The following is a 24,207-nucleotide window of genomic DNA, read 5'->3' on the forward strand; positions in this document are numbered from 1 at the left end:
CCAAGTACAAGAAGGTTATAAAGCACTAAGCAGATTTAACCCAAAGAAGACTAGCTCAAGGCATTTAATAATCAACTCCAAAAGGTCAAGGATAAAGAAAGGATTCTAAAAGCAACAAGAGAAACAAACATATAGCAGGCAATGGAGTTTCAATATGTCTAGCAGCAGACTTTTCTGTTGAAACCTTACAGACCAGGAGAGAGTGTCATGACATATTTACGGTGCTGAAAGAAAAATACTTTTACCATAAAAGAGTATATCTGGTGACGATATCCTTCAAATATAAAGAAGAAATAAAGACTTTCCAAGACAAACAGAAGCTAAGGGATTTTATCAACACCAGACCTGTCCTATGAGAAATGCTAAAGGGAGTACTTCAGTCAGAAAGATTAAGGATGTTAATGAGCAATAAGAAATCACCTGAAAGTACAAACTCACTGGTAATATTAAGTACACAGAAAGACACGGAATATTGTGACACAGTAACTGAGGTATAAACTAGTCATCCTAAGTAAAAAGACTAAATAATGAACCAATAAAACAATAATAACTACAACAATTTTTGAAGACATAGACAGTACAATAAGATAAAGATGGAAACAACAAAAGGTTAAAAAGCAGAAGGATAAAGGTAAGGCTAGAGTTTTTATTATTACTTGTGTTTGTTTGTTTATGCAAACAGTATTAGTTGTTATCAGCTTAAAAAAATGGGTTATAGGGCCGGGTGTGGTGGCTCAAGCCTGTAATCCCAGCACTTTGGGAGGCCGAGACGGGCGGATCACGAGGTCAGGAGATTGAGACCATCTTGGCTAACACGGTGAAACCCCGTCTCTACTAAAAAATACAAAAAACTAGCCGGGTGACGTAGCGGGCGCCTGTAGTCCCAGCTACTCGGGAGGCTGAGGCAGGAGAATGGCATAAACCCAGGAGGCGGAGCTTGCAGTGAGCTGAGATCGGACCACTGCACTCCAGCCTGGGCGGCAGAGTGAGACTCCGTCTCAAAAAAAAAAAAAAAAAAAATGGGTTATAAGACAGTATTTTGAAGCCCCATGGTAACCACAAACCAAAAAACAATGGATACACAAAAAATAGAAAGCAAGAAACTAAATTATACCAGCAGAGAAAATTACCATCACTAAAGGAAGACAGGAAGGAAGAAAAGAAGGGAGAGAAGACAAAAAAAAAACAACAACAACCAGAAAACAAATAACAACATGGCAAAAGTAACTTCTTACTTATCAATAATAACATTGAATGTAAATGAAGTAAACTGTCCAATCAAAAGACATACAGTAGCTGAATAGATGAAAAAGAAAAACCCTTTGATCTGTTGCCTACAAGAAACACACTTCACCTATAAAGAGACACATTGACTGAAAAATAAAGGGATGGAAAAAGATATATTCCATGCCAATAGAAACCAAAAAAGAAAAAGAGTAGCTATACTTTAACAGACAAATTAGATTTCATGACAAAAACTATAATAAGAGACAAAGAAGGTCACTATATAATGATAAAGGTGTCATTTCAGCGAGAGGATATAACAGTTTTAAATACATATACATTTAACACCGGAGTACCCAGCTATATAAAGCAAATATTATTAGAGCTAAAGAGAGAAATGGGCCTCAATACAGTAATAGCTAGAGAATTCAACACCTCACCTTCAGCACTGGACAGATCTTCTGGACAGATAATCAACAAAGAAACATCAGACTTCATCTGCACTGTGAACTGAATGAATTTAATGCATATTTACGGAGCATTTCATCCAATGGCTACAGATCACACATTCTTTCCCTCAGGATATGGATGATTCTCAAGGATAGACCATATGTTAGGTCACAAAACAAGACTGAAAACATTCAAAAAATTAAAATAATAGTAAGCATATTCTCTGACCACAATGGAATAAAACTAGAAATTGATAACAAGAGGAATTTTTGAGACTCTACAAATACAGGAAAATTAATATGCTCCTGAATGAAGAGTGGGCCAATGAGTAAATTAAGGAGGAAATTGAAAAATGTCTTCAAACAAATGATGATGGAAACACAACATACCAAAAAACCTATGGGATATGATAAAAGCAGTACTAAGAGGGAAGTTTATAGCTATAACTGTCTACATAAAAAAACGAAGAAAAACTTCAAATAAACAACCTAATGATGCAGCTTAAAGAAATAGAAAAGCAAGAGCAAACCAAACTTAAAATTAGTGGAAGAAAGAAATAATAAAGATCAGAGCATAAATAAATAAAATTGAAATGAAGAAAACAATACAAAAGACCAAAGAAACAAAAATGTGGTTTATTGAAAAGTTAAACACACTTGACAAGCCTTTAGTCAGACTAGAAAAAAAAAGATCCAAATAAATAAAATCAGAGATGAAAAAGGAGACATTACAACTGATACCACAGAAATTAAAAGGATTATTAGTGACTACAATGAGCAACTATATGCCAATAAATTGGTAAATCTAGGAGAAATAGACACATTCTTAGACACATGCAACCTTGCAAGGTTTAACCAGGAAGAAATTCAAAACCTGAAGAGATGAATAACAAGTAACAAGATTGAAGTCATAATAAAAACTCTGCCAATAAGAAAAGCACAGGAACTGAAGGGGGAAATCTGAAAGCCTTTCCTCTAAGATCTGGAACATGGCAAGGATGCCTACTTTCACCACTGTTATTCAACATAGTATTGAAAATCCTAAGCTAGAGAACAAAATAAAGGGCATCCAAATTGGAGTGGAAGAAGTCAAATGATCATATCATAAGATGATATGATCTTATATTCAGGAAAACCTAAAAACTCCACAAAAAAACTATTAGAACTGATAATCAAATTCTGCAAAGTTGTAGGATACAAAATTAACATACAAAAACCAGTAGCATTTCTATATGCCAACAATGAGCAATCTGAAACAAAAAATCAAAATTTAGTCCCATTAACAATCGCCACAAATAAAATTAAATACCTAGGAATTAACCATAAAGTGAAAGATCTCTATAATGAAAAATATAAAACACTTGTGAAAGAAATTGAAGAGGATGCCAATAAGATGAAAAGATATTTCATGTTCATGAATTGAAATAGTCAATATCGTTAAAATGTCCTTCCCAAAGTGATCTACAGATTCAGTTCAACGCCTATGAAAATACCAATGACACTCTTCACAGAAATAGAAAAAAACAATTTAAAAATTTATTTGGAACCACAAAAGACCCAGAATAACCAGAGCTATCCTGAACAAAAAGAACAAAACTGGAGGAATCACATTGCCTGACTTCAAATTATACTACAGAACTAGAGTAACCAAAACAGCATGGTGCTGGCATAAAAACAGATATGTAGATCAATGGAACAGAAAGCATAATCCAGAAGCAAGTTCACACAGCTACAATGAATTCATTTTGACAAAGGTGCCAAGAACATACCCTCAGGAAAATACAGTCTCTTCAATAAATGATTCTGGGAAAACTGAATATTCATATGCAGAAGAATGAAACTAGACTTCTGTCTCTTGACATATACAAAAATTGAATCAAAATAAAGACTTAAAATGAAGACCTCAAAATATGAATCTACTATAAGAAAACACTGGGGAAACTCTCCAGGACATAGGTCTGGGCAAAAATTTCTTGAGTAATACCACACAAGCATAGGCAACCAAAGCAAAAATGGATAAATGTGATCAGATTAAGTTAAAAAAACTTCTGCACAGCAAACAATCAACAAAGTGAAGAGACAACCAACATAATGGGAGAAAATATTTACAAAGTACCCATCTGAGACAGTGTTAATAACCAGAATATTATATAAGGAGCTCAAACAACTCTACAGGAAAATTTTAATAATGTGATTCAATAATTGCAACAAATTTGAATAGACATTTCTGAAAAGAAGACATACAAATGGCAAACAGGCATGTGAAAATGTGCCAGACATCACTGATCATCAGAAAAATGCAAAACAACAATGAGACATCATCTCACCATAGTTAAAATGGCTTATATCCAATAGCCAGGCAGTAACAAATGCTGTTGAGGATGTGGGGAACAGGGAATCCTCATACACTGCTGGTAGAAATGTAAATTACTACAACCAGTAAGGAGCATTCAAAATTCCTTAAGAAACTAAAAATAGAACTATCATATGATCCTGCAATCCTACTGATAGGTATATATACAAAAGAAAGGAAATCAATATATGGAAGAAATATTTTTTTCTTTTTCTTTTCTTTTTTTTTTTTTTTTTTAGACAGATTCTCACTCTGTTGCCCAGGCTGGAGTGCAGTGGTGCAATCTCGGCTCACTGCAAGCTCCACCTCCTGGGTTCACACCATTCTCCTGCCTCAGTCTCCTGAGTAGCTGGGACTACAGTCGCCCACCACCACAAAATTTTTTATATTTTTAGTAGACACGGTATTTCACCGTGTTAGCCAGGATAGTCTCGATCACCTAACCTCATGATCCACCTGCCTCGGCCTCCCAAAGAGCTGGGATTACAGGCATGAGCCACCGCACCCGGCTGGAAGAAATATCTTTACTCTCATGTTTATTGCAGCACTGTTCACAATAGCCAAGATTTGGAAGCAATCTAAGTGTCCATCAACAGATGAGTGGATAACGAAAATGTGGTACGTATACACAATGGAGTACTATTCAGCCATAAAAAGAATGAGATCCAGTCATTTGCAACAACATGGATGGAACTAGAGATCATTATGTTAAGTGAAATAAGCCAGGCACAGAAAGACAAACATCACATGTTCTCACTTATTTGGGTGATCCAAAAATCAAAACGATTGAACTCATGGACATAGAGAGTGGAAGGATGGTTACCAGAGGCTGGGAAGGGTAGTGAGGGGTTGAAGGGGGAAGTGGGGATGGTTAATAGGTACAACAAATAGAAAGAATAATAAAACCTACTATTGGGTAGCACATCAGGGTTACTATAGTCAATAATAACTTAACTGTACATTTTAAAATAACTAAAAAGAGTCTAATTGGATTGTTTGTAACACAAAGGATAAATGCTTGGGTGGATGGTTACCTCCTTCTCTGTGGTGTGATTATTACACATTACATGCCTGTATCAAAGTATCTCATGTGCCCCATAAATATAAATACCTACTATGTGTCCATAAAAATTAAAATATTTTTTAAAATTTTATGGTTCCAAAGGAGTTATTGCAATGTGTAATATACAAATATTACAAAATAATTTGTAAAATGCATCAACAGTAATTGTTTTATTTCATCAAAATAGACTTTATATATTATTGTTTGCATATGCTCACAATTACCAAAGAAATTTTTTTTAAAATGTCAATTACCAAAGAAATTGTTTGAAAATGTCATGACACTGCACTTGGTGGACAAGATTGGATTTAGGAGAGAGGGCTAATGTGCAGTTCTCACCCGGATAAAGAGAACAATGTGGAGACTCACACTGTGATCTGTTGCTCCAAGAACCAACAAAGGAACATACCAGGAAAACCTGAAGGATTCACAGATCCTTTGAAAGAAGCAGCACACTACTACAAATTTCATGAAACAGGTGAAAAACTGAGCATTCCCAAAGTGTGAGAGAAGGAAAATCTGCCTCCAAACACACATTTCCACTGGGGGATCTGAAAATCCAGATCATGAGATTATAGAAGAAGGATTTAACTTCTCCTGTAGTTGAAATGGATTTAGGTAGTCACATGAAATATCAAAGTAGAAGTAGCAGCAGAAAATGGCTTGCAGGCAGTCCCAGTCTCCAGCTGAAGCCCAGGGAAGCCATCCCTGATGATATCGTATAGGGGCCCTTGGAGAAGGCAGCCAGAGGAATTGGGAAGTAGTCACAATGCAAAGGAAACTCCCAACTGAAATTTGTAGTTATTTCAACTGGGCACAAATTTTCTCAGGTGAAGTCCAGGGGACAAGGAGGAGCTGCTGCAGTTTCAAGCACAGGAGCCGCTGCTGATGGAGTGGGCAGATGTAGAGGAGCAAGGGCCATGCTTGCTTTTTTAGTGGGGATGTTCATGGCCTCAGGCAAGGTCTTATTGGGCAGCTGCGTGAGCGAGACTGGCCTTGCCAACTGCATGGGAGGTGGGTTAGGCCTCTCACTAACAGTTATTCCCCACTTCTCTGGTGAACTATATGACACAGTAGAGGCAGCCAAGATGACTTTTGGAACATAATCCTATTGGCCTGAGAAATACCCTCTATCCCCATAGTGGCTGCAGCAAGCCCCAGCCAAGGAGAGGCTGAGCTCAGACCTGTGTAACCCTGCCCTGACCTGATAGTATTTCTCTACCCAACCTGGTAGCTGATTACAAAAGATAAACTCTTGGGAGCTTTATGGCCCCTCCCATCACCTGAGAAACTGAAATACTTACCCTGGCCAACTGAGGGCAAGCTTAGATCCCTCCACTAATACTGTTTTCTCTTGAAAACACCACCTTCTGGTTGGAGACCAACCAACTCAGGCCATTACAACAACTCATGACAGAATAACCCTCATCCCAGTAAGGAGAAGACAACACCTAATACCACTGCCTACAAGATACTGGCTAACCAGAGTCCCTGAGTATGTCCATGTGAAAACATCACTGCTAACATAACCATACATTCCAGAAAGCCAGCATACTGCACATATCTACAACCATGGACTCTCACGGAGTCTACCTCACTTCCCTGCCACCACTACCAGAGCAGGTGCTGGTATCCATGATTGGGAGACCTGAAGATGGATCACGTCACAGGACTCTGTAGACATTCCATAGCACCAGTCCAGAGCCTGGTAGCTAGCTTGGTAACCAGACCCAAAAGAGCAATAACAATCTCTGCACTCCAGCTTTCAGGAAGCCCCATCCCTAGGGTAAGGCAGAAAGCATCACATCAAGGGATCACCCTGTGGAATAAGAAAATCTGAACAGGAGACACTGAGATTCAGACCTCTCCACCGAAATAATCTATGCAAATGAGAAGGAACCAGAAAAGTAATTCTGGTAATGTAACAAAACGAGGTTCTATAGTATCCCCAAAAGATCATACCAGCTCCCCAGCAATGGATCCAAACCAAGAAATCTCTGAATAGCCAAATAAAAAATTCAGAAGGTTGATTATTAAGGTACTCAAGGAGATACCAGAGAAAGGTGAAAACAAACTTAAAGATATTAAAACAAGGCTGGGCATGGTGGCTCACACCTGTAATCCCAGCACTTTGGGAAGCGGAAGCAGGTGGATCATGAGGTCAGGAGTTCAAGACCAGCCTTGCCAACATAGTGAAACCCCATCTCTACTAAAAATACAAAAAATTCGCCAAGCATGGTGGCAGGTGCCTGTAATCCCAGCTACTCAGGATGCTGAGGCAGGAGAATCGCTTGGACCCGGGAGGTAGAGGTAGCAGTGAGCTGAGATCGTGCCACCGCACTCCAGCCTGGGTGACAAGAGCAAAACTCTGCCTCAAAAAAAAAAAAAAAAAGATATTAAAACAAAATACAGGATACAGATGAAAAATTCTCCACATGAATAGATGTCATAAAGGAAAAACAATCACAACTTCTGGAAATGAAAGACACACTTAGAGAAATACAAAAATGATAGTGTGGAAAGTTTCAACAATAGACTAGAACAAGTAAAAGAAAGAAGTTTGAAGCTCAAAGACAAGGCTTTCAAATTAACCCAATCAGACAAAGACAAGGAAAAATAAAAAATAAATAAATAAGTGAACAAAGCCTCCAAGAAATTAGAGATTACATAAAATGGCAAACCTAAGTATAACTGGTTTTCCAGAGGAAGAAGAGAAATTTAAAAGTTTGGAAAGCATATTTGAGAGAATACTTGAGGAAGACTTCCCTGGCCTTGCTAGAGATCTAGATACCCAAATACAAGAAGCTCAAAGAGCACCTGGGAAATTCATTCCAAAAAGATCATCACCTAGGCACACAGTCATGAGGTTCTCTAAAGTCAAGACAAAGGAAAGAATCTTAAGAGCTTTGGAACAAAAGCATCAGATAAGCTATAGAGGAAAACCTATCAGATTAATAGCAGAATTATCTGTAGAAACCTTACAAGCCAGAAAGAACTGTGGTGTCATCTTTAGCCTTCTGAAACCAAATAATTGTCAGCCCAGGATTTTGTATCCAATAAAACTGAGTTTCATAAATGAAGGAGAGATCAAGTCTTTTTCAGGCAAACAAATGGTGAGAAAATCTGCCACAACTAAGCTAGCACTACAAGAAATGCTAAAAGGGGTTCTAAATCTTGAAACAAACCCTTGAAATACACCAAAATAGAACCTCCTTAAAGCATAAATGTCACCAAGCCTATAAAACAGTAATACAATTAAAAAATAAAACATAAGGTATTAAGGCAACTAACGTGATGAAGAAAACAGTAAATGTTGAACATAAATGGCCTAACTTCTCCAATTAAAAGATGCAGAGTGGCAGAATGGATAAAAATTCACCAACCAAATATCTATTGTCTTCAAAAGACTCACCTAACACACAAGGACTCACATAAACTTAAGGTAAAGGGGTGGAAAAAGATATTCCACACAAATGAAAACCAAAAGCAAGCAGCAGTAGCTATTCTTCTATCAGGAAAAAACAGACTTTAAAGCAACAGCAGTAAAAAAAAAAGACAAAGAGGAACATTATTAAATGATAAAAGAATTACTCCAACAGAAAAAATCACAATTCTAAATATATATGCACCTAACACTGGAGCTCCCAAATTTATAACGGAATTATTACTAGACCTAAGATATGAGATAGATGGGAACACAATAGTAGTGGGGGGCTTCAATAGTCCTCTGACAGCACTAGACAGTTCATCATGACAGAAAGTCAACAAAGAAATAGTGGACATAGGCCTGCCGCTGTGGCTCTTTGCTGTAATCCCAGCACTTTGGGAGGCTAAGGCAGGTGGATCACCTGCGGTTAGGAGTTCAAGAACAGCCTGGCCAACTGGTGAGACCCTGTATTTACTAAAAATGCAAAAAATTAGCCAGGCATGTTGATGGGTACCTGTAATCCCAGCTATTTGGGAGGCTGAGGCAGGAGAATCACTGAAACCCCAGAGGCAGAGGTTGCAGTGAGTCGAGATTGTACCAGTGCACTCCAGCCTGGGCAACAAGAGCAAAACTGTCTCTCAAAAAATAATAATGTAATAATAATGGACGTAAACTATACTCTAGAACAAATGGACTTAACAGATAGTTACAGAACATTCTACCCAACAACTATATATTATATAAGAATATAATATACATTATATTCTTCCACACATAGAACTTTCACCAAGATAGGCCATATGATAGGTTACAAAACAAGTCTTGATAAATTTAAGAAAATCAAAAGTGTATCAGGTCTTCTCTCAGACCACAGTGGAAAAAAACTGGAAATTATCTCCAAAAGGAACCCTCAAAACTATACAAATACTTGGAAATTAAATCACCTGTTCCTTAGTGATCATTGGGTCAACAATGAAATTAAGATGGAATTTAAAAATTGAGCTGATTGGTAATAGTGACACAACTTATCAAAACCTCGGGGATACAGCAAAAGTGGTGCTGAGAGGAAAGTTAATAGCATTAAATGCCCTCATCAAAAAGTCTGAAAGAGCACAAATAAAAAATCTAAGGGCACACCTCAAGCAACTAGATAAACAAGTACAAACCAAATGCGAACGAAGCAGAAAAAAAGAAATAACAAAGATCAGAACAGAACTAAATGAAATGCAAACAAAAAAATACAAAAGATAAATGAAAAAAAGCTGGTTCTTTGAGAAGATAAATAGAATTGATAGACCATTAGCAAGCATAACCAAGAAAAAAAGAGAGAAGATCCAAATAAGCTCAATTAGAAACAAAACAGGAGATATTACAACCAATACCACAGAAATACAAAAGATCATTCAAGGCTACTATGAACACCTTTACAAACTAGAAATCTAATGTAGGTGGATAAATTCCTGGAAACATACAACCCTCCTAGATTAAATCAGGAAGAAATAGAGATTCTAAACAGACCAATGACAAATAGTGAAATTGAAATAGTAGTAAAAAAAAATATGCCAACAAAAAAGTCCAGAACCAGATGGATTCACAGCTGAATTCATCAGACATTCAAAGAAGAATTTGTACCAATCTTACTGAAACTATTCCAAAAGATAGGGAAGAAGGGAATTCTCCCTAAATCATTCTATGTAGTATCACCCTAATACCAAAGCCAGGAAAGGACATAACAGAAAAGGAAAACTACAGACCAATATCGCTGATGAACATAGATGCAAAAGTCCTCAACAAAATACTAGCTAACCAAATCCAACAGCATATCAAAAAGATAATACACCATTATCAAGTGGGTTTCATACCAGGGATGCAGGGATGATTTAGCATATACAAGTAAATAAATATGTTGCATCACATAAAATAATTAACAACAAAAATCATATGAGCATCTCAATAGATGCAGAAAAAGCATTTGACAACGTCTAACATCCCTTTATGATTGAAAACTTCAGCAAAATTGGCATAGAAGGGACATACCTCAATGTAATAAAAGCCATCTATGACAAACCCACAGCAACATTACACTGAATGGGAAAAAGTTGAAAGCATTCCCCCCTGAGAACTGAAACAAGAAAAGGATGCCCACTCCCACCACCTCTATTTAACATAGTACTGGAAGTCCTAGCTGGAGCAATCAGACAAGAGAAAGAAATAAAGGGCATTGGAATCTGTAAAGAGGAAAATAAATTGTGCTATTCACAGATGATATGATCATGTACCTAGAAAACCCTAAAGATTCATCCAAAAAGCTCCTAAATATGATAAATGAATTTAGTAAAGTTTCAGGATATAAAATCAATGTACACAAATCAGTAGCACTATTATACACCAACAACAACCAAGCTGAGAAACAAATCAAAAACTCAATCCCTTTTACAACAGCTGCACAAAGTAATAATAATAATAAAATACTTAGGACTATACCTAACCAAGGAGGTGAAAGATCTCTGCAAAGTAAACTACAAAACACTGCAGAAAGAAATCATTAATGACACGAACAAATGGGAACACAACCCAGTGCTCATGAATGGGTAGAATCAATATTGTGAAAATGACCATACTGCCAAAATCAATCCACAGATTGCAATTTCCATCAAAGTACCATCATCATTCTTCAAAGAACTATAAAAAACAATCCTAAAGTTCATATGAAACCAGAAATAAGCCCGCATAGCCAAAGCAAGACTAAGCTAAAAGTACAAATCTGTAGTCATCACGTTACCCAAATTCAAACTATTCTACAAGGCTGTGGAGACCAAAACAGGATGGTACTGGTATAAAAATAGGTATGGAACAAAATACAGAATCCAGAAATATAGCCAAATATTTAAAGCCAACTGATCTTCAACAAACCAAACAAAAACAGTAAGTGGGGAAAGGATACCCTATTCAACAAATGGTGCTGGGATAATTGGCAAGTCACACGTAGAAAAATGAAGCTGGATCCTCATCTCCTACGTAAAAAATCAACTCAAGATTGGTCAAAGACTTAAATCTAAGTCCTGAAACCATAAACATTCTAGAAAATAACATCAGTTAAGTTCTTCTAGACATTGACATAGGCAAAAAGTTCATGACAAAGCATATAAAAGCAAATGCACCAAAACCAAAGATAAATAAATGGGACTTAATTAAACTAAAAGCTTCTGCATAGCAAAAGAAATAATTAGCAGAGTAAACAGACAACCCACCGTGGGAGAAAATCTTTGCAAACTATGTAGCTGGCAAAGGACTAATATCCAGAATCTATAAGGAACTCAAGTCAGCAACAACAACAAAAAAAATCCCATCAAGAAGGGGGCAAAGAGCATGACTAGAGAATTCTGTAAAGAAGATATACAAATGGCCGACAAACGTGAAAAAATACTCAATGTCACTAATTATCAGGGAAATGCAAATCAAAACCACAATGAGATACCACCTGATATGGTTTCGCTGTGTCCCCACCCAAATCTCATCTTGAATTGCAGTTCCCATAATCCCCAACCCAGTGTTGTGGGAGGGACCAGGTGGAGATAATTGGATAATGGGGGCGGTTTCCCTAGTCCTGTTCTTGTGATAGTAAGTTAGTTCTCACGAGATCTGACGGTTTTATAAGGGGCTTTTCTGCCTTTGCTTTGCTCTCATTCTCTCCCTTGCTGCTCTGCTCTAAAGAGGTGCCTTCCATCATGATTGTAAGTTTCCTCATGCCTCCTCAGCCATGTGAAACTGTGAGTCAATTAAAACTCTTTCCTTTATAAATTACCCAGTCTCAGGTATTTCTTCATAGTAGTGTGAGAACGGACTAATACAGTAAATTGGTACTGGGTAGTGGTGTGCTGCTCAAAATATCCAAAAATGTGGAAGCAACTTTGGAACTGGGTAACAGGCAGTGACTGGAACAGTTTGGAGGGCTCAGAATAAGACAAGAAAATGTGGGAAAGTTTGAATACTTGTATGGTTTTGACCAAAATGCTGATAGTGATATGGACAATGAAGTCTAGTCTGAGGTGGTCTCATATGAAGATGAGGAACTTATTGGGAACTTGAGTGAAAGTGACTCTTGCTATGCAAAGAGACTGGTGGCATTTTGTCCCTCCCCTAGAAATCTGTGGAACTTTGAACTTGAGAGAGATGATTTAGGGTATCTAGCAGAAGAAATTTCTAAGTGGCAAAGCATTCAAAAGGAAGCAGAGCATAAAACTTTGGAAAATTTGCAGCCTGACAATGAGATAGAAAAGAAAACTCCATTTTCTGGGGAGAAATTCAAGCAGGCTGCAGAAATTTGCACAAGCAGCAAGGAACTGAATGTTAATCACCAAGACAATGGGGAAGTGTTTCCAGGGCATGTGGGAGACCTTCACAGCAGCCCTCTCATCACAGGCCCAGAGGCCTAGAAGGGAAAAATCTTTTGCGAGTTAGGCCTTTGGGACGTGGTGCCCGGCATCCCAGCTGATTCAGCTCCAGCCTTGGTTTAAAGGGGTCAAGGTACAGCTCAAGCCATTGCTTCCGCGGATGCAAGCCCCAATTCATGGTGACTTACACATGATTTTGGGCCTGTGGGTACACAGAAGTCAAAAATTGAGGTTGGAGAACCTCCACCTAGATTTCAGAGGATGTATGGAAATGCCTGGATGTCTAAATGCCTGGATGTCTAAACAGAAGTTTGCTGCAGGGTCGAGCTCTCATAGAGATCCTCTGCTAGGGCAGCGCAGACAAGATATGTGGGGTTGGAGCCCCCACACAAGACTTTGGACTTGAACCTTTGGGTTAATGCTGGAATAAGCTAAGACTTTGAAGACTGTTGAAAAGGCATGATTGTGTTTTGAATTGTGAGATCATGAGATTTGGGAGGGGCCAGGAGCAGAACGGTATGCTTTGGCTGTGTCCCTACCCAAATCTCATCCTGAATTATAGGTACCATAATCCTATGGGAGGACCAGATGGAGTTAATTGAATCATGGAGGCAATTTCCCCACATCTTGTTCTTGTGATAATAAGTTAGTTCTCACAAGATCTGATGGTTTTATAGGGGACTTTTCCCCCTTTGCTCAACTCTCATTCTCTCTCCTGCCACGCTGTGAAGAGGTGCCTTCTGCCATGATTGTAAGTTTCCTGAGGCCTCCCCAGTGATGTGGAACTGCAAGTCAATTAAACTTCTTTCCTTTATAAATTACCCAATCTCGAGTATTTCTTCATAGCAACATGAGGATAGACTAACACACCACCTTACTCCTGCAAGAATGGCCATAATTAAAAAATCAAAAAATAACAGATGGCATGGATGTGGTGAAATGGGAACACTTTTACACTGCTGGTGGGAATGTAATCTAGTACAACCACTATGGAAAACATTATGGAGATTCCCTGAAGGACTAAAAGCAGAGCTACCATTTAATCCAGCAGTCCTACTACTGGGTATCTACTCAGAGGAAAAGAAGTCATTATATGAAAAAGACACTTGCACACACATTTTTACAGCAACAGTATTTGCAATTTCAGCAGTATGGAACCAGCCTAAAAGTCCATCAACCAGAGTGGATAAAGTGAATGTGGTAGATATACACCACAGAATACTACTCAGCCATAAAAAGAATGAAATAATGGCATTCGCAGCAACCTGGATGGAGCTGGAGACTGTTAGTCTAAGTAAAGTAACTCAGCAATGGAAAACCAAATATTGCATGTTCTCACTTGTCAGTGGGAGCTAATCTATGAAGACACAAAAGCATAAGAATGATATAATGGACTTTGGGGACTTGGGGGGAAGGGTGGGAAGGGGTGAGAGATAAAAGACTACATATTGGGTATGGTGTACACTGCTCAGGTGATGGGTGCACCAAAATCTCAGAAATCACCACTAAAGAACTTACCTATGTAACCAAAAACCACCTGTACCCCCCAAAAATACTGAAAGGAAATAAAAATGCAAAATTGTGCTTTCCTAGAAAAAAATGACACGAGGCTGTAAAAAAAATTTTAATTACTTTATAAAATACAGACATATGTGCATGTGTATTTCTTTTCAAATCTTTCCAAAATATAATTTCATTGAAGAATAATATATCAATAAATAAGTTATAGCATGCTGCTTTTCTGCTCAAAATCCTCCAGTGCCAACAGTTGTTTGTCTTCCTTTGACTACAAAGGATATAGCAGACTCCTGGTCATCCTCTTCCCATGCCCGTCCATCTCTAACTCCCACTTCATCCTATTCTTCCTTCTGTCACTCAGCAGCCCTTTTGTATACCTGAATGATGCCAGGAAAATTCCAGACTTAGAACATTTGCATTTGTATTTTTTCTGTCTGGAATATTTTCCCCAGGCATTCACATGGCTTGCTGGATAACTACCTTATACATTCAAATGTCATTTTCTCAGTGAAGTCTTTTTGCAGTTTTTGCTGTATTTGAAAAGGCAGTCCCCATTCACAGGGTCTGTCCTTCCCTTCCTTGATTTAGCTTTTTCTCCCTCCCATTATCACTGGCAAACTATATGTATATATATATGTATTTAATTTTAATTATTTTGCTTATGATCTGTTTTTCCCCACTAGAATGGAAGAATATAAGCTCCAAATTTTTTTTATTTTATTGAATTTAAAAAAAAAAACTTTGAGACAGGGTCTTGCTGTGTTGCCCAGACTGGTCCTGAATTCCTGGGCTCAAGTGATCCTCCTACCTCAACTTCCCAAAGTCTGGGATTACAGGCATGAGCCACCACACCCAACCAAAGCTCCAAAAATGTACAAATGCTTATTGCACTGTGGTTTCCCTAGATACATTCCCTAGACCTGTGTCTGTCATACTGTAAGCACTCAGTAATATTTGTTTAATGGATGGGTGTGTTACAAAACAAACATATAACAGATAATGCACAGGGGTTTGACAGAGGAATGTTTGTGTTGAGAGGGACAGAAGTAGAGTTTAGGGCTGAGAAGTCACTAGGAACAAATCAGTAGAGAATCTTCAATCTCAGCAAATCGGGTAATATTTTTAAAGTTATTGAAGTTGTGTAAGATAGAGACTGTAAATGGGTGACCATTTTGTTTTATTTGCTTAAATTAATGCTTGCCTTTATGGCCATTATATTGAAAAGACATTTATGACCCTTCAAAAAAGACATCAGTTTAGAATGCTATTCCATCATGAGTCAAAGAAAGATTTGGAGTACTGCTGCAGGACAAGGCTCTTGATAGAGATTTGTAGGAAAAAAATTCAAAAATGGAAGCAGTGTCAGACACTTGAGAGTTTTATGCCACAGGCCAATTGCAACAGAAAAGATAAAAACCAACATAATTTAATTAATGTATCTTTAATTAGGTGAACATAGGTGAAGGTAAATCTGCAGGTCTGGACACAAATGACAAACAATTTATTGTCAGAATCATGTCAGAAAGTGACAGAATTACTAAAATATGATGTGGCTTCTTTGATTATCAGAGGAACTAAAGGAAGGCAGTTACAAAGAGGCTAAAGGTAAAACTGGAATATATTTATTCTACAGAAAATATATTACTATGGGGGACACTGTAACTGAACTTGTTCTAATTGATTCAAGAAGAGCAAACTGGAAAGTGCTCTAGTAGAGAGGCTTGTTGTTATAGCTGAAAGGGATTTAGAGCCTAGACGATGAAGTCGCTTTTCTAGAGTCTCACAGGATAGTCCTGGCCAAGCCATAACTGGGACCAAAATGACTTTAAACTGTTCTAGATTGAGTAGCTTGGATCTATTTAACTTTTGCTTTTTTGTTTTTATTTTTTATTTTTTTACTTTAAGTTCTGGGATACATGTGCAGAACGTACAGGTTCGTTACATAGGTATACATGTGCCACGGTGGTTTGCTGCACCTATCAACCCATCATCTAGGTTCTAAGCCCCGCATGCATTAGGTATTTGTCCTAATGCTCTCCCTCCCCTTTCTCCCCACACCCCAAAAGGCCCTGGTGTGTGATGTTCTCCTCTCTGTGTCCATGTGTTCTCATTGTTCATCTCCCACTTATGAGTGAGAACATGTAGTGTTTAAGTTTTGTTAATTCATTTTTCTACTCAACTAATATTTTTAAGCCCTATTATATGCCAATTTCTGCCTTCTTAACTTTTAATGTGGGGAGGCAGACTTAAAAAAATAAAATGTGCACAAATAAAGGAGAGATGAACGCTAGGGAGAAAATTAAAGCAGGATGGGGAGGCAGAGAGCTGCTGTAGAATGGGAAAGGCAAGGCTGGCACTGGAGGAGAAGGAGTGGGTCCTGAGGGTGCCAAGGAAAGACAAAGGAAGGAGCAGGTGCAGAGGCACTAAAGAGGGACCCTGCTGATGTGTTTGAGGAATGAAAGGTCCGTGTGGCTGGTGCCAAAGGAGCAAGGAGGGAGGATTGGCGTGTGAGGGCATAGAGGCAGAAGAAGCCAGGTCATAGAGGGACTTCAGCTGTTTTAAGGACTTGACTTTTACAAGATCCGCTGCCATTGAGGGTTTTGAGCAGAGTATCAGAATCTCACTTATATTTGAAAAGCCTCACCATGACGCCTGTGTTGAATGCAGATGTGAGGAGGCAAGGGTGGAAAGCAGCAGACTGGTTAGGAATCAGGATGGCTTTGACCCTAGTAGTGGTGGTGGGTTGGCAGGAGGTGTGTTCAAATTGTGGAAATACATTGAAGGTAGAGCAGACAGGATTCATGGGCAGACTGGATGATCAATGCAGAAGAGAGGCATTAATGGTGACTCCTGGGTTTTGTCCTGAGCACCTGTAAGAATGGAGTTGCCATTTACCACGCTCTCTTTCTCTCTCTCTCTCTCTCTCTCGCTCTCTCTCACCACTTCTTTCCTCTCTATCCCCTTCCTTTTTAATTTATCAGTTGATAAAACTATATTGGTCTATAGAGTTTCCCACGGCATGGATTTCATGGAGTATTTTCCTGTGTGCCATTTTATGTGTTCCTCTCTCCCTTGTATATTCTGGAAATCCACAGTTAGGTCTATAAACTTGGTCAAATTCATGCTTGATTTTAATCAATACTACATTACATGTAACATTGATTGTGTATTTTCATCCAAAGGTGCATCACATCTGGTTTCACTTGTGATCATATTAGCAGCCATTGATAATCATTGCTTAGATCCTACTAAATTTGTCAGAAGTTAGGAAGTGATGATACTCTAATCCCATCATTTAGTCTTCTTTTATGAGCTGAAATATTTCCATCAAGACAATATTTGGTTTCATTAAGGTTCCTATAACAAAGATAGGCCAAAGGCTTGATTCTTCTCTTCATTCACCAATATTCAAAATAATAAGTTGGTTACCTAGCATCTTCCAAATTTAAACATTTTTAACAATTTTAATAAATGTAAGAATTTAAATATATTTGATATGCCTTAATCCATTGCAGAACATTCTTGTTGATGTGAAAACTGGCCCTTCTTTGGTCCTTGGTGTTTTTGAACTGCCCTCAGTCTCTAATTGCTAATTTTTTTTCTAGTGGGATATGTTCCTGGCTCATCTTTCATCTTGCACTTTTCCAGCCGTAGAAGCCATCATTTCTCCAGTGGTCCTAGTTTTATCTTAGAGGAAATGGTATTTAGTGATGACAGTCTGGTGCATGAGGTTGGTCCTTGTTTAGGAGCTTTTTCAGTGCACAGAGGCAAGACATATGCCACACTTAAAATTAGATAACATTATCTTAGGTTCTTAGTGATGCTTCTAACTAAAATTTAAACGTATATGGAGCTTTCATTTAACCTTATCTATTTTGGATCTGCTTCTTTTCTTACACTGAAATTTTCAGGGTCAAAGTCACCAAGATAATTACTCACTTGCTTTATCCCACATGCATAGAACATTTCAATAGCAGAGAGTACAATGTCTAATTTTGCCTAAAAGGTCAGGGTGAAAAGAACATTTGTTGACAAGATGAAGAGACATATTCTGATTAGAGCAAACACCACGTAGGAAGACTCAGAGGCTTGAAAGAGAGCATAGTTCATTTAGGAAAGAGAAAATCCGGTCCACCAGAGGAATGATGGATGACAGTCAGGAAGAAGTTGGAACATAATGAGCCTGATATTCAGTGCTGCAGATGTTAGAGCACCAACCAGATACAAAAGCTTTTTTTTTTTTTTTTTTTTGCCTTGTTTTCAGGAGGTATCTTGTGTGTTGTCTTCAATAAAAATATTGCTTTCTAGGCCGGGCGTGGTGGCTCAGGTCTGTAATCCCAGCACTTTGGGAGGCCGAGATGGGCGGATCACGAGGTCAGGAGATCGAGACCATCCTGGCTAACATGATGAAACCCCGTCTCTACTAAAAAATACAAAAAAAAAAAAAAAAAAAAGTAGCCGGGCGAGGTGGCGGGTGCCTGTAGTCCCAGCTATTCGGGAGGCTGAGGCAGGAGAATGGCGTAAACCTGGGAGGCGGAGCTTGCAGTGAGTGGAGATTCGGTCACTGCACTCCAGCCTGGGTGACAGAGTGAGACTCCGTCTCAATTAAAAAAAAAAATATATATATATACACACACACACACACACACATATATATATATAGCTTTCCTACTTTGTCGTCATAAGCAGAATTTAGGGAAGAGCAAAGAGCAGAGGATGTTTTAAGGACTGCTCTCCTTAACACTGTTCTACACCAGCTCGGTAAAAAGACCATTTAAGTGTAGCTCAATTATTTTCTGACATTTGGAGAAGCATTTGCATACTAATGATCCAGGGTCCTGGTTGTTTTTCTCCCTACAGAGGACAAAGTGTGGACCATAGTGTCTCATGACTTGCAGATGCAGACGACTGTGGTCGCCTACAACCCAGAAAAACACTCAGTGACACAGCTTGTTTACAGCGCCTCCATGGACCAGATAAGTGCCATCACAGACAGCGCGGAGTACTGCGAGCAGTATGTCTCCTATTTCTGCAAGATGTCAAGGTTGTTGAACACTCCAGGTAGGCTGAGAATGGAACGTTACTTTTAATTACTTATCTCAGCTGGTGCCTGGAATTACCTAAACAATCCAACAGGTGTGGTTCATTATCTTATAGTCCAGTCTTCAGTAGGAAGGAAGCTGTAGATAAGTAAAACAGAATCGTTTGGCATGGTGTCTGCGGAATGAAGCTAAGAAAGAATGATTTTGAAGAAAATGTAGTCTGTTGCTTTAAACTTACGGATTTTTAAATTTTATGTGCATATATGCTTCTAGTGCTTAATTATCAGTAGTGACTGTGGGACCAAGTTTATCAGAGCTCCTTGTGAACATTCAAGCAATTGCCTTTGAGAGTTTGTGGTGTCTTTAATGTAAAGATGAAAGCATTCTAAAAATTGTCTACAGTCAAATGGGATATAGAATAGCGATAGAATTTAGAGCTCTTTCTTCCCAGTAGTCGCTTCCCGGTACCTGTTTGTCTCAAGAAGTCTAGCCTGATTTTTTGTTGTCATGATGGCCAACTTTTAGCAATTTGCTAGTGTGTGTATGAGTGTGCACATGCAAACACACATACGTGTGTGCAAGACTGTGTCAGGGGTGTAGAGAATAGAGCAGTTCCAAAAGATATACTGGAAATAACTTTACTGCAACAAGTCCCATATGCTCTGGGAGTCTTGGCAGTAAATTCGAGATGTTGTCAGAAAATGGCATCTCTGTGTCTACATCTCTGTGTAGTAAAATACAGTGGAAATAAGTTAAAGAAACATGAGTTCATAATTTCCAACCTTACCACTTCCCAAGTATGTGACTTTGGGGGAGTTAACTGACCTCTTTTTAAAATTTTACTTTAATTGGCAGATAAAATTGTATATGTCTATCATGTACAATGTGTTTAGAAATATATGTATATAGTGGAACGGCTAACTCTAACATATGCCTTGCCTCATACATTTATTATTTTTTGTGAAGCAAACACTTAAAATCCATGCTTAGCAATTTTCAAGATATGATAAATACATTGCTATTAATCATAGTCACCATGTTGTACAATAGACCTCTTGACCTTAAGCCTCAGTTTCCAGTGTCTTTTTCTGTCAAGCAGAAATTATAATGCCTACTTCAGGGTGATTGGGAGAATTTCATAAGGTAATATACTAAGTACTTATAAGACTTGATACACTTAAGGACATGATAAGTAGCAAGTAGTATATTGATTTTTTAAAATCATGTGAAACAACTATGTGCCATGTCAGAGACCAATGGGCTGTTGGATGCCCCAAAACAGTGATGAATTGAAAGCAATGTTATGCAGAGTAGTTTACAGAGAAGAGTTATAAGCAAACAGTGATACGGCTCCAATGACTGAAGGAACACCAGGATTCTTAATCTCAGGCAGAATTGGATAAAACGACTTGGACATACGTGGAGTGGTTTTAAGGAGAGGAGCGTTTAACAGGTAAGAAAGAAGGAAGAAAAAAACACCTCCCCCATACAGAGACAGAGAGAGGGAGGATTCCAATGAGAGAAAACCCGGTATGTGGTGGTAAAGTGGCTGCTTATATGAGGAGGATGGAGGAGGTGGTACCTGATTTGCATAGGGCTCAGGAAATTGGTTTGACCAGGCATGTTATTCACCTAGCCCAGGGGGAAAAACTAGCCCTCCCACCCTAGCCTTTTAATATGCAAATGAAGGGCACCATGATGCTCTACCCACATGCAGATACGTGGGGGTGGCCACGTTGCCAGGTACTTGTGAGCGCAAGGAAGAAGAAGGCAGGAATCTCCATGTTTGGGTGAACCCCGTTTCTAATGGCTGGTATTTGCACATCAAAGCTTGCCAGGCTGACTGTAAGAGCCGGGGCTTTCCTACAGACAAGAAACATTTTTGGAGCTGTTTTAAAAGAAACAAAAACTTTCCAAGGACCCCTTTTCTCCTCTATCTGCCTAAAATAATTTCTGAATAATTTCTTAATAACTCCTATAACAATAGTACACAATATTGTGAAAATGTGAGTGCTTCTATGTGGAAAGCCTTGTGCTAGAATTATAGACAGAGTATCCTCTAAGAAATAAGGTCAGAAAGGAAGGGTGGGAGTAGACTAGGAAGGAAAGGAAATGCTGTGCTGTGGAGTTGGGACTTCATCCTGAGGGCCAGTACTTCTCAGACTTTAGTTGGCATTACAATATCTGGTGAGATAATAAAACCTGGTTTGCTGGGCCCCATTCCCTGAGTTTCTGATTCAGCAGGTCTCAGGTGGTGCTTGAGAATTTGCATTTATAGTGAGTGCTATGGACTGAATTATGTTTCCCCAGAATTCCTCTGTTAAAGCCCTGACCCCCAATGTGACTGTATTTGGAGATTTGGTTTTTAGTAAGTAATTAAGATTAAATGAGGTCATAATGGTGGGGTCCAATAGGATTGGTGGCCTCAGGAGAACAAACAGAAAGAAGTCTTTCTCTCTGTCATGTGAGGACAGCAAAAAGGCAGCACCTATAAGCCAGGAAGAGAGCCCTCACCAGAAACAAAATCAGCCAGCACCTTGATCTTTCACTTCCCAACCTCCAGAACTGTGAGAAAATAAATTTCTGTCATTGAAGCCACTCAATCTATGGTATTTTGTTATGGAAGCCTGAGCAGATGAATACAGTCGGGTCCCAAGTGATGCTGATATTGCTGGTCTAGAGATTCTATTCACTTTCACTTCTCGTAGGGGTGTGTGTATGTGTGTCTGTGTGTGTGTTTTAACTGGATCTGGTTTCAGTGTTAGGAAAAGTCAAAGACTATATGTAGAAGACCAAGGGCAATAAGAGCCATTAATGAGCCTCATCAGCTTGTCTTCACTGTTTCATGAGCGGATGCTCCTTACTGAAGCTCTTTTCACAGATTCCAGTTAATTAGTCTTCAGTCCTGGGGTGGGGGTGGAAATGGGGGCAAATTCCTGACCAGCGAAAGAACCTGGGTACTCTCAGCTTTATGTTCTTTATTTTCTTTCTTTCTTTTATTAAACTCCAAAGTCAGCTTTTGCTTTTTGAATTTTGCTCTGGTAATTAAAAAACACAGTATGGCTTCCAAATATGTTCGACTTACAGTTGAGGTACCAGGAGAATTAGACTAGAGGTGGGAAAAGAATTTACCTTTAGTGCTCCTGGTCTTGCAGTTCAGCTTCTTTCTTTCCCCCTCATTGACATTCCTTCTTATCCCCTCAACCACCATGAAGCCTCACACACATAACCACTCTCCTTTACAAAACATAAAATGTACAAAACATCAGGAAAAATGGGATAAACTTGTTATTACGCACTATGTTAGTTGCATTTTCTAATAATGAGATAAAGACATTTTTCTTTAATCTCCAGATACGCCTTTCACGAGAAAAACTGCTAAATTGAAATCAAGAGTAAACTTTTAATCTGATGAGTAAATATACTATTTTCTTTGTATTTCTAGACATCCAGATACTGGGTTTCCTGTCATTTGTAGATTATTATTGTACATAATAAATTGTACTTTAAAAATCAGTTTCTCATAAGTTTCTTGCCCGTTTGGACATCCTATATATATCCATTCTTTGATTCACAAAGGATTTGTACTTAACAAAGGTTTGCTGATTCAAATGAAGTGAATAATAGGTAGCTTTGCGTGTTGCCTCATCCAACCTTGGGGCAGTTGTTTTAGGCAGGAGTATGCATCAGAGTTTTTAGGTTGCTTGTCAAAGTGTGGATCGAATGGCCTTACTCCCAGGCTTTCATAGAGGTTGGTTGGGGCCCCAAGGTATTTGCTTTTAGCAAACATCCATGGGTAATTCTGTGAACCACACATTGAGAAACACTGTCTTTAATTTATGACATGAAGGTTTCTCATGTTGGAATTTAAGGTGTTAGTCCTTCATGTGGGAGAAGATTAAAGGGAATATTAGGGCTTGTCTGACCCACTGAAATAAAATGGCATATGTGGTTACCTCCTTCAGCTAAAATAAATTGGCATAATACAATTTTTTAATCCTTTTGATATACCAGTCTCTAAATACTGTAAAGTGAATTTCAGCTTACCCTTCTGAGTCATTTTTTACAGTCCCAGTTTTCATTTTCTAGGCCTACTAATCTGCAGAATAGCTGATGCAAGGAAAAGGAGTGGTTGAGACAGCAAGTTCCTTGTATTATTATATTTTGTATATGTCAAAACAAGAAAGAACACAATTTAATAAAAATCTTTAATTTGTTTTTTTAAAGGAGCTAATGTTTACTGTAATGTTTTTTTTTTTTTTCCTCCTTCATGGTAACATTCAATTTTAAATATCCACTTACTTATTCTTAACTAAGACTGAATTATATTAGAACTTCTGTAGTAGTACTTGTGACATCTGTTCGAATACAAAGTATATTCATTATAGTCATTGCAATTAAAATGAATATCAAATGAGTTTGTAATAGCTTTGCACTTAAAATGTTATTTTTTATTTTAAGAGCTTTACTCTCAAGAGTTCATTTGGGGCTCTATAGTTTCTAATGATACTTATGATAAATAGTTGATACGCATATGGACCTCATTTTTATTTTGATAAATGTTTGTACCATACCATTAGCTAGCAAATGTAAAATTACCCATTATTAGTTTCTTACAATTTTTACAAGGATAGTAATACATGCCATGTAATGTGCTCTCTTTTATTACTGCAAAACTTAAAAATAGAAACAAATTAAAAATAATGATTTTGCCAATATTTATGGTCATGTCTATTC

General features: G+C 38.2%; 1 protein-coding gene across 2 annotated transcripts in view; it reads left to right on the top strand.

Annotated features, from left to right (window-relative positions):
* CNTNAP2 (contactin associated protein-like 2) overlaps positions 1-24,207 on the top strand; it is a 2,310,676-nt gene that overhangs the window by 1,510,433 nt on the left and 776,036 nt on the right. For both annotated transcript variants that reach the window (XM_011941411.1, XM_011941412.1), the window contains one exon: positions 19,289-19,489. In XM_011941411.1, the coding sequence (XP_011796801.1) occupies positions 19,289-19,489 (201 nt within the window). The remainder of the gene's footprint in view (positions 1-19,288; positions 19,490-24,207) is intronic.

The sequence above is a fragment of the Colobus angolensis genome, unplaced genomic scaffold, assembly GCF_000951035.1.
Source record: "Colobus angolensis palliatus isolate OR3802 unplaced genomic scaffold, Cang.pa_1.0 Scaffold2, whole genome shotgun sequence".
Taxonomy (NCBI): domain Eukaryota; kingdom Metazoa; phylum Chordata; class Mammalia; order Primates; family Cercopithecidae; genus Colobus; species Colobus angolensis.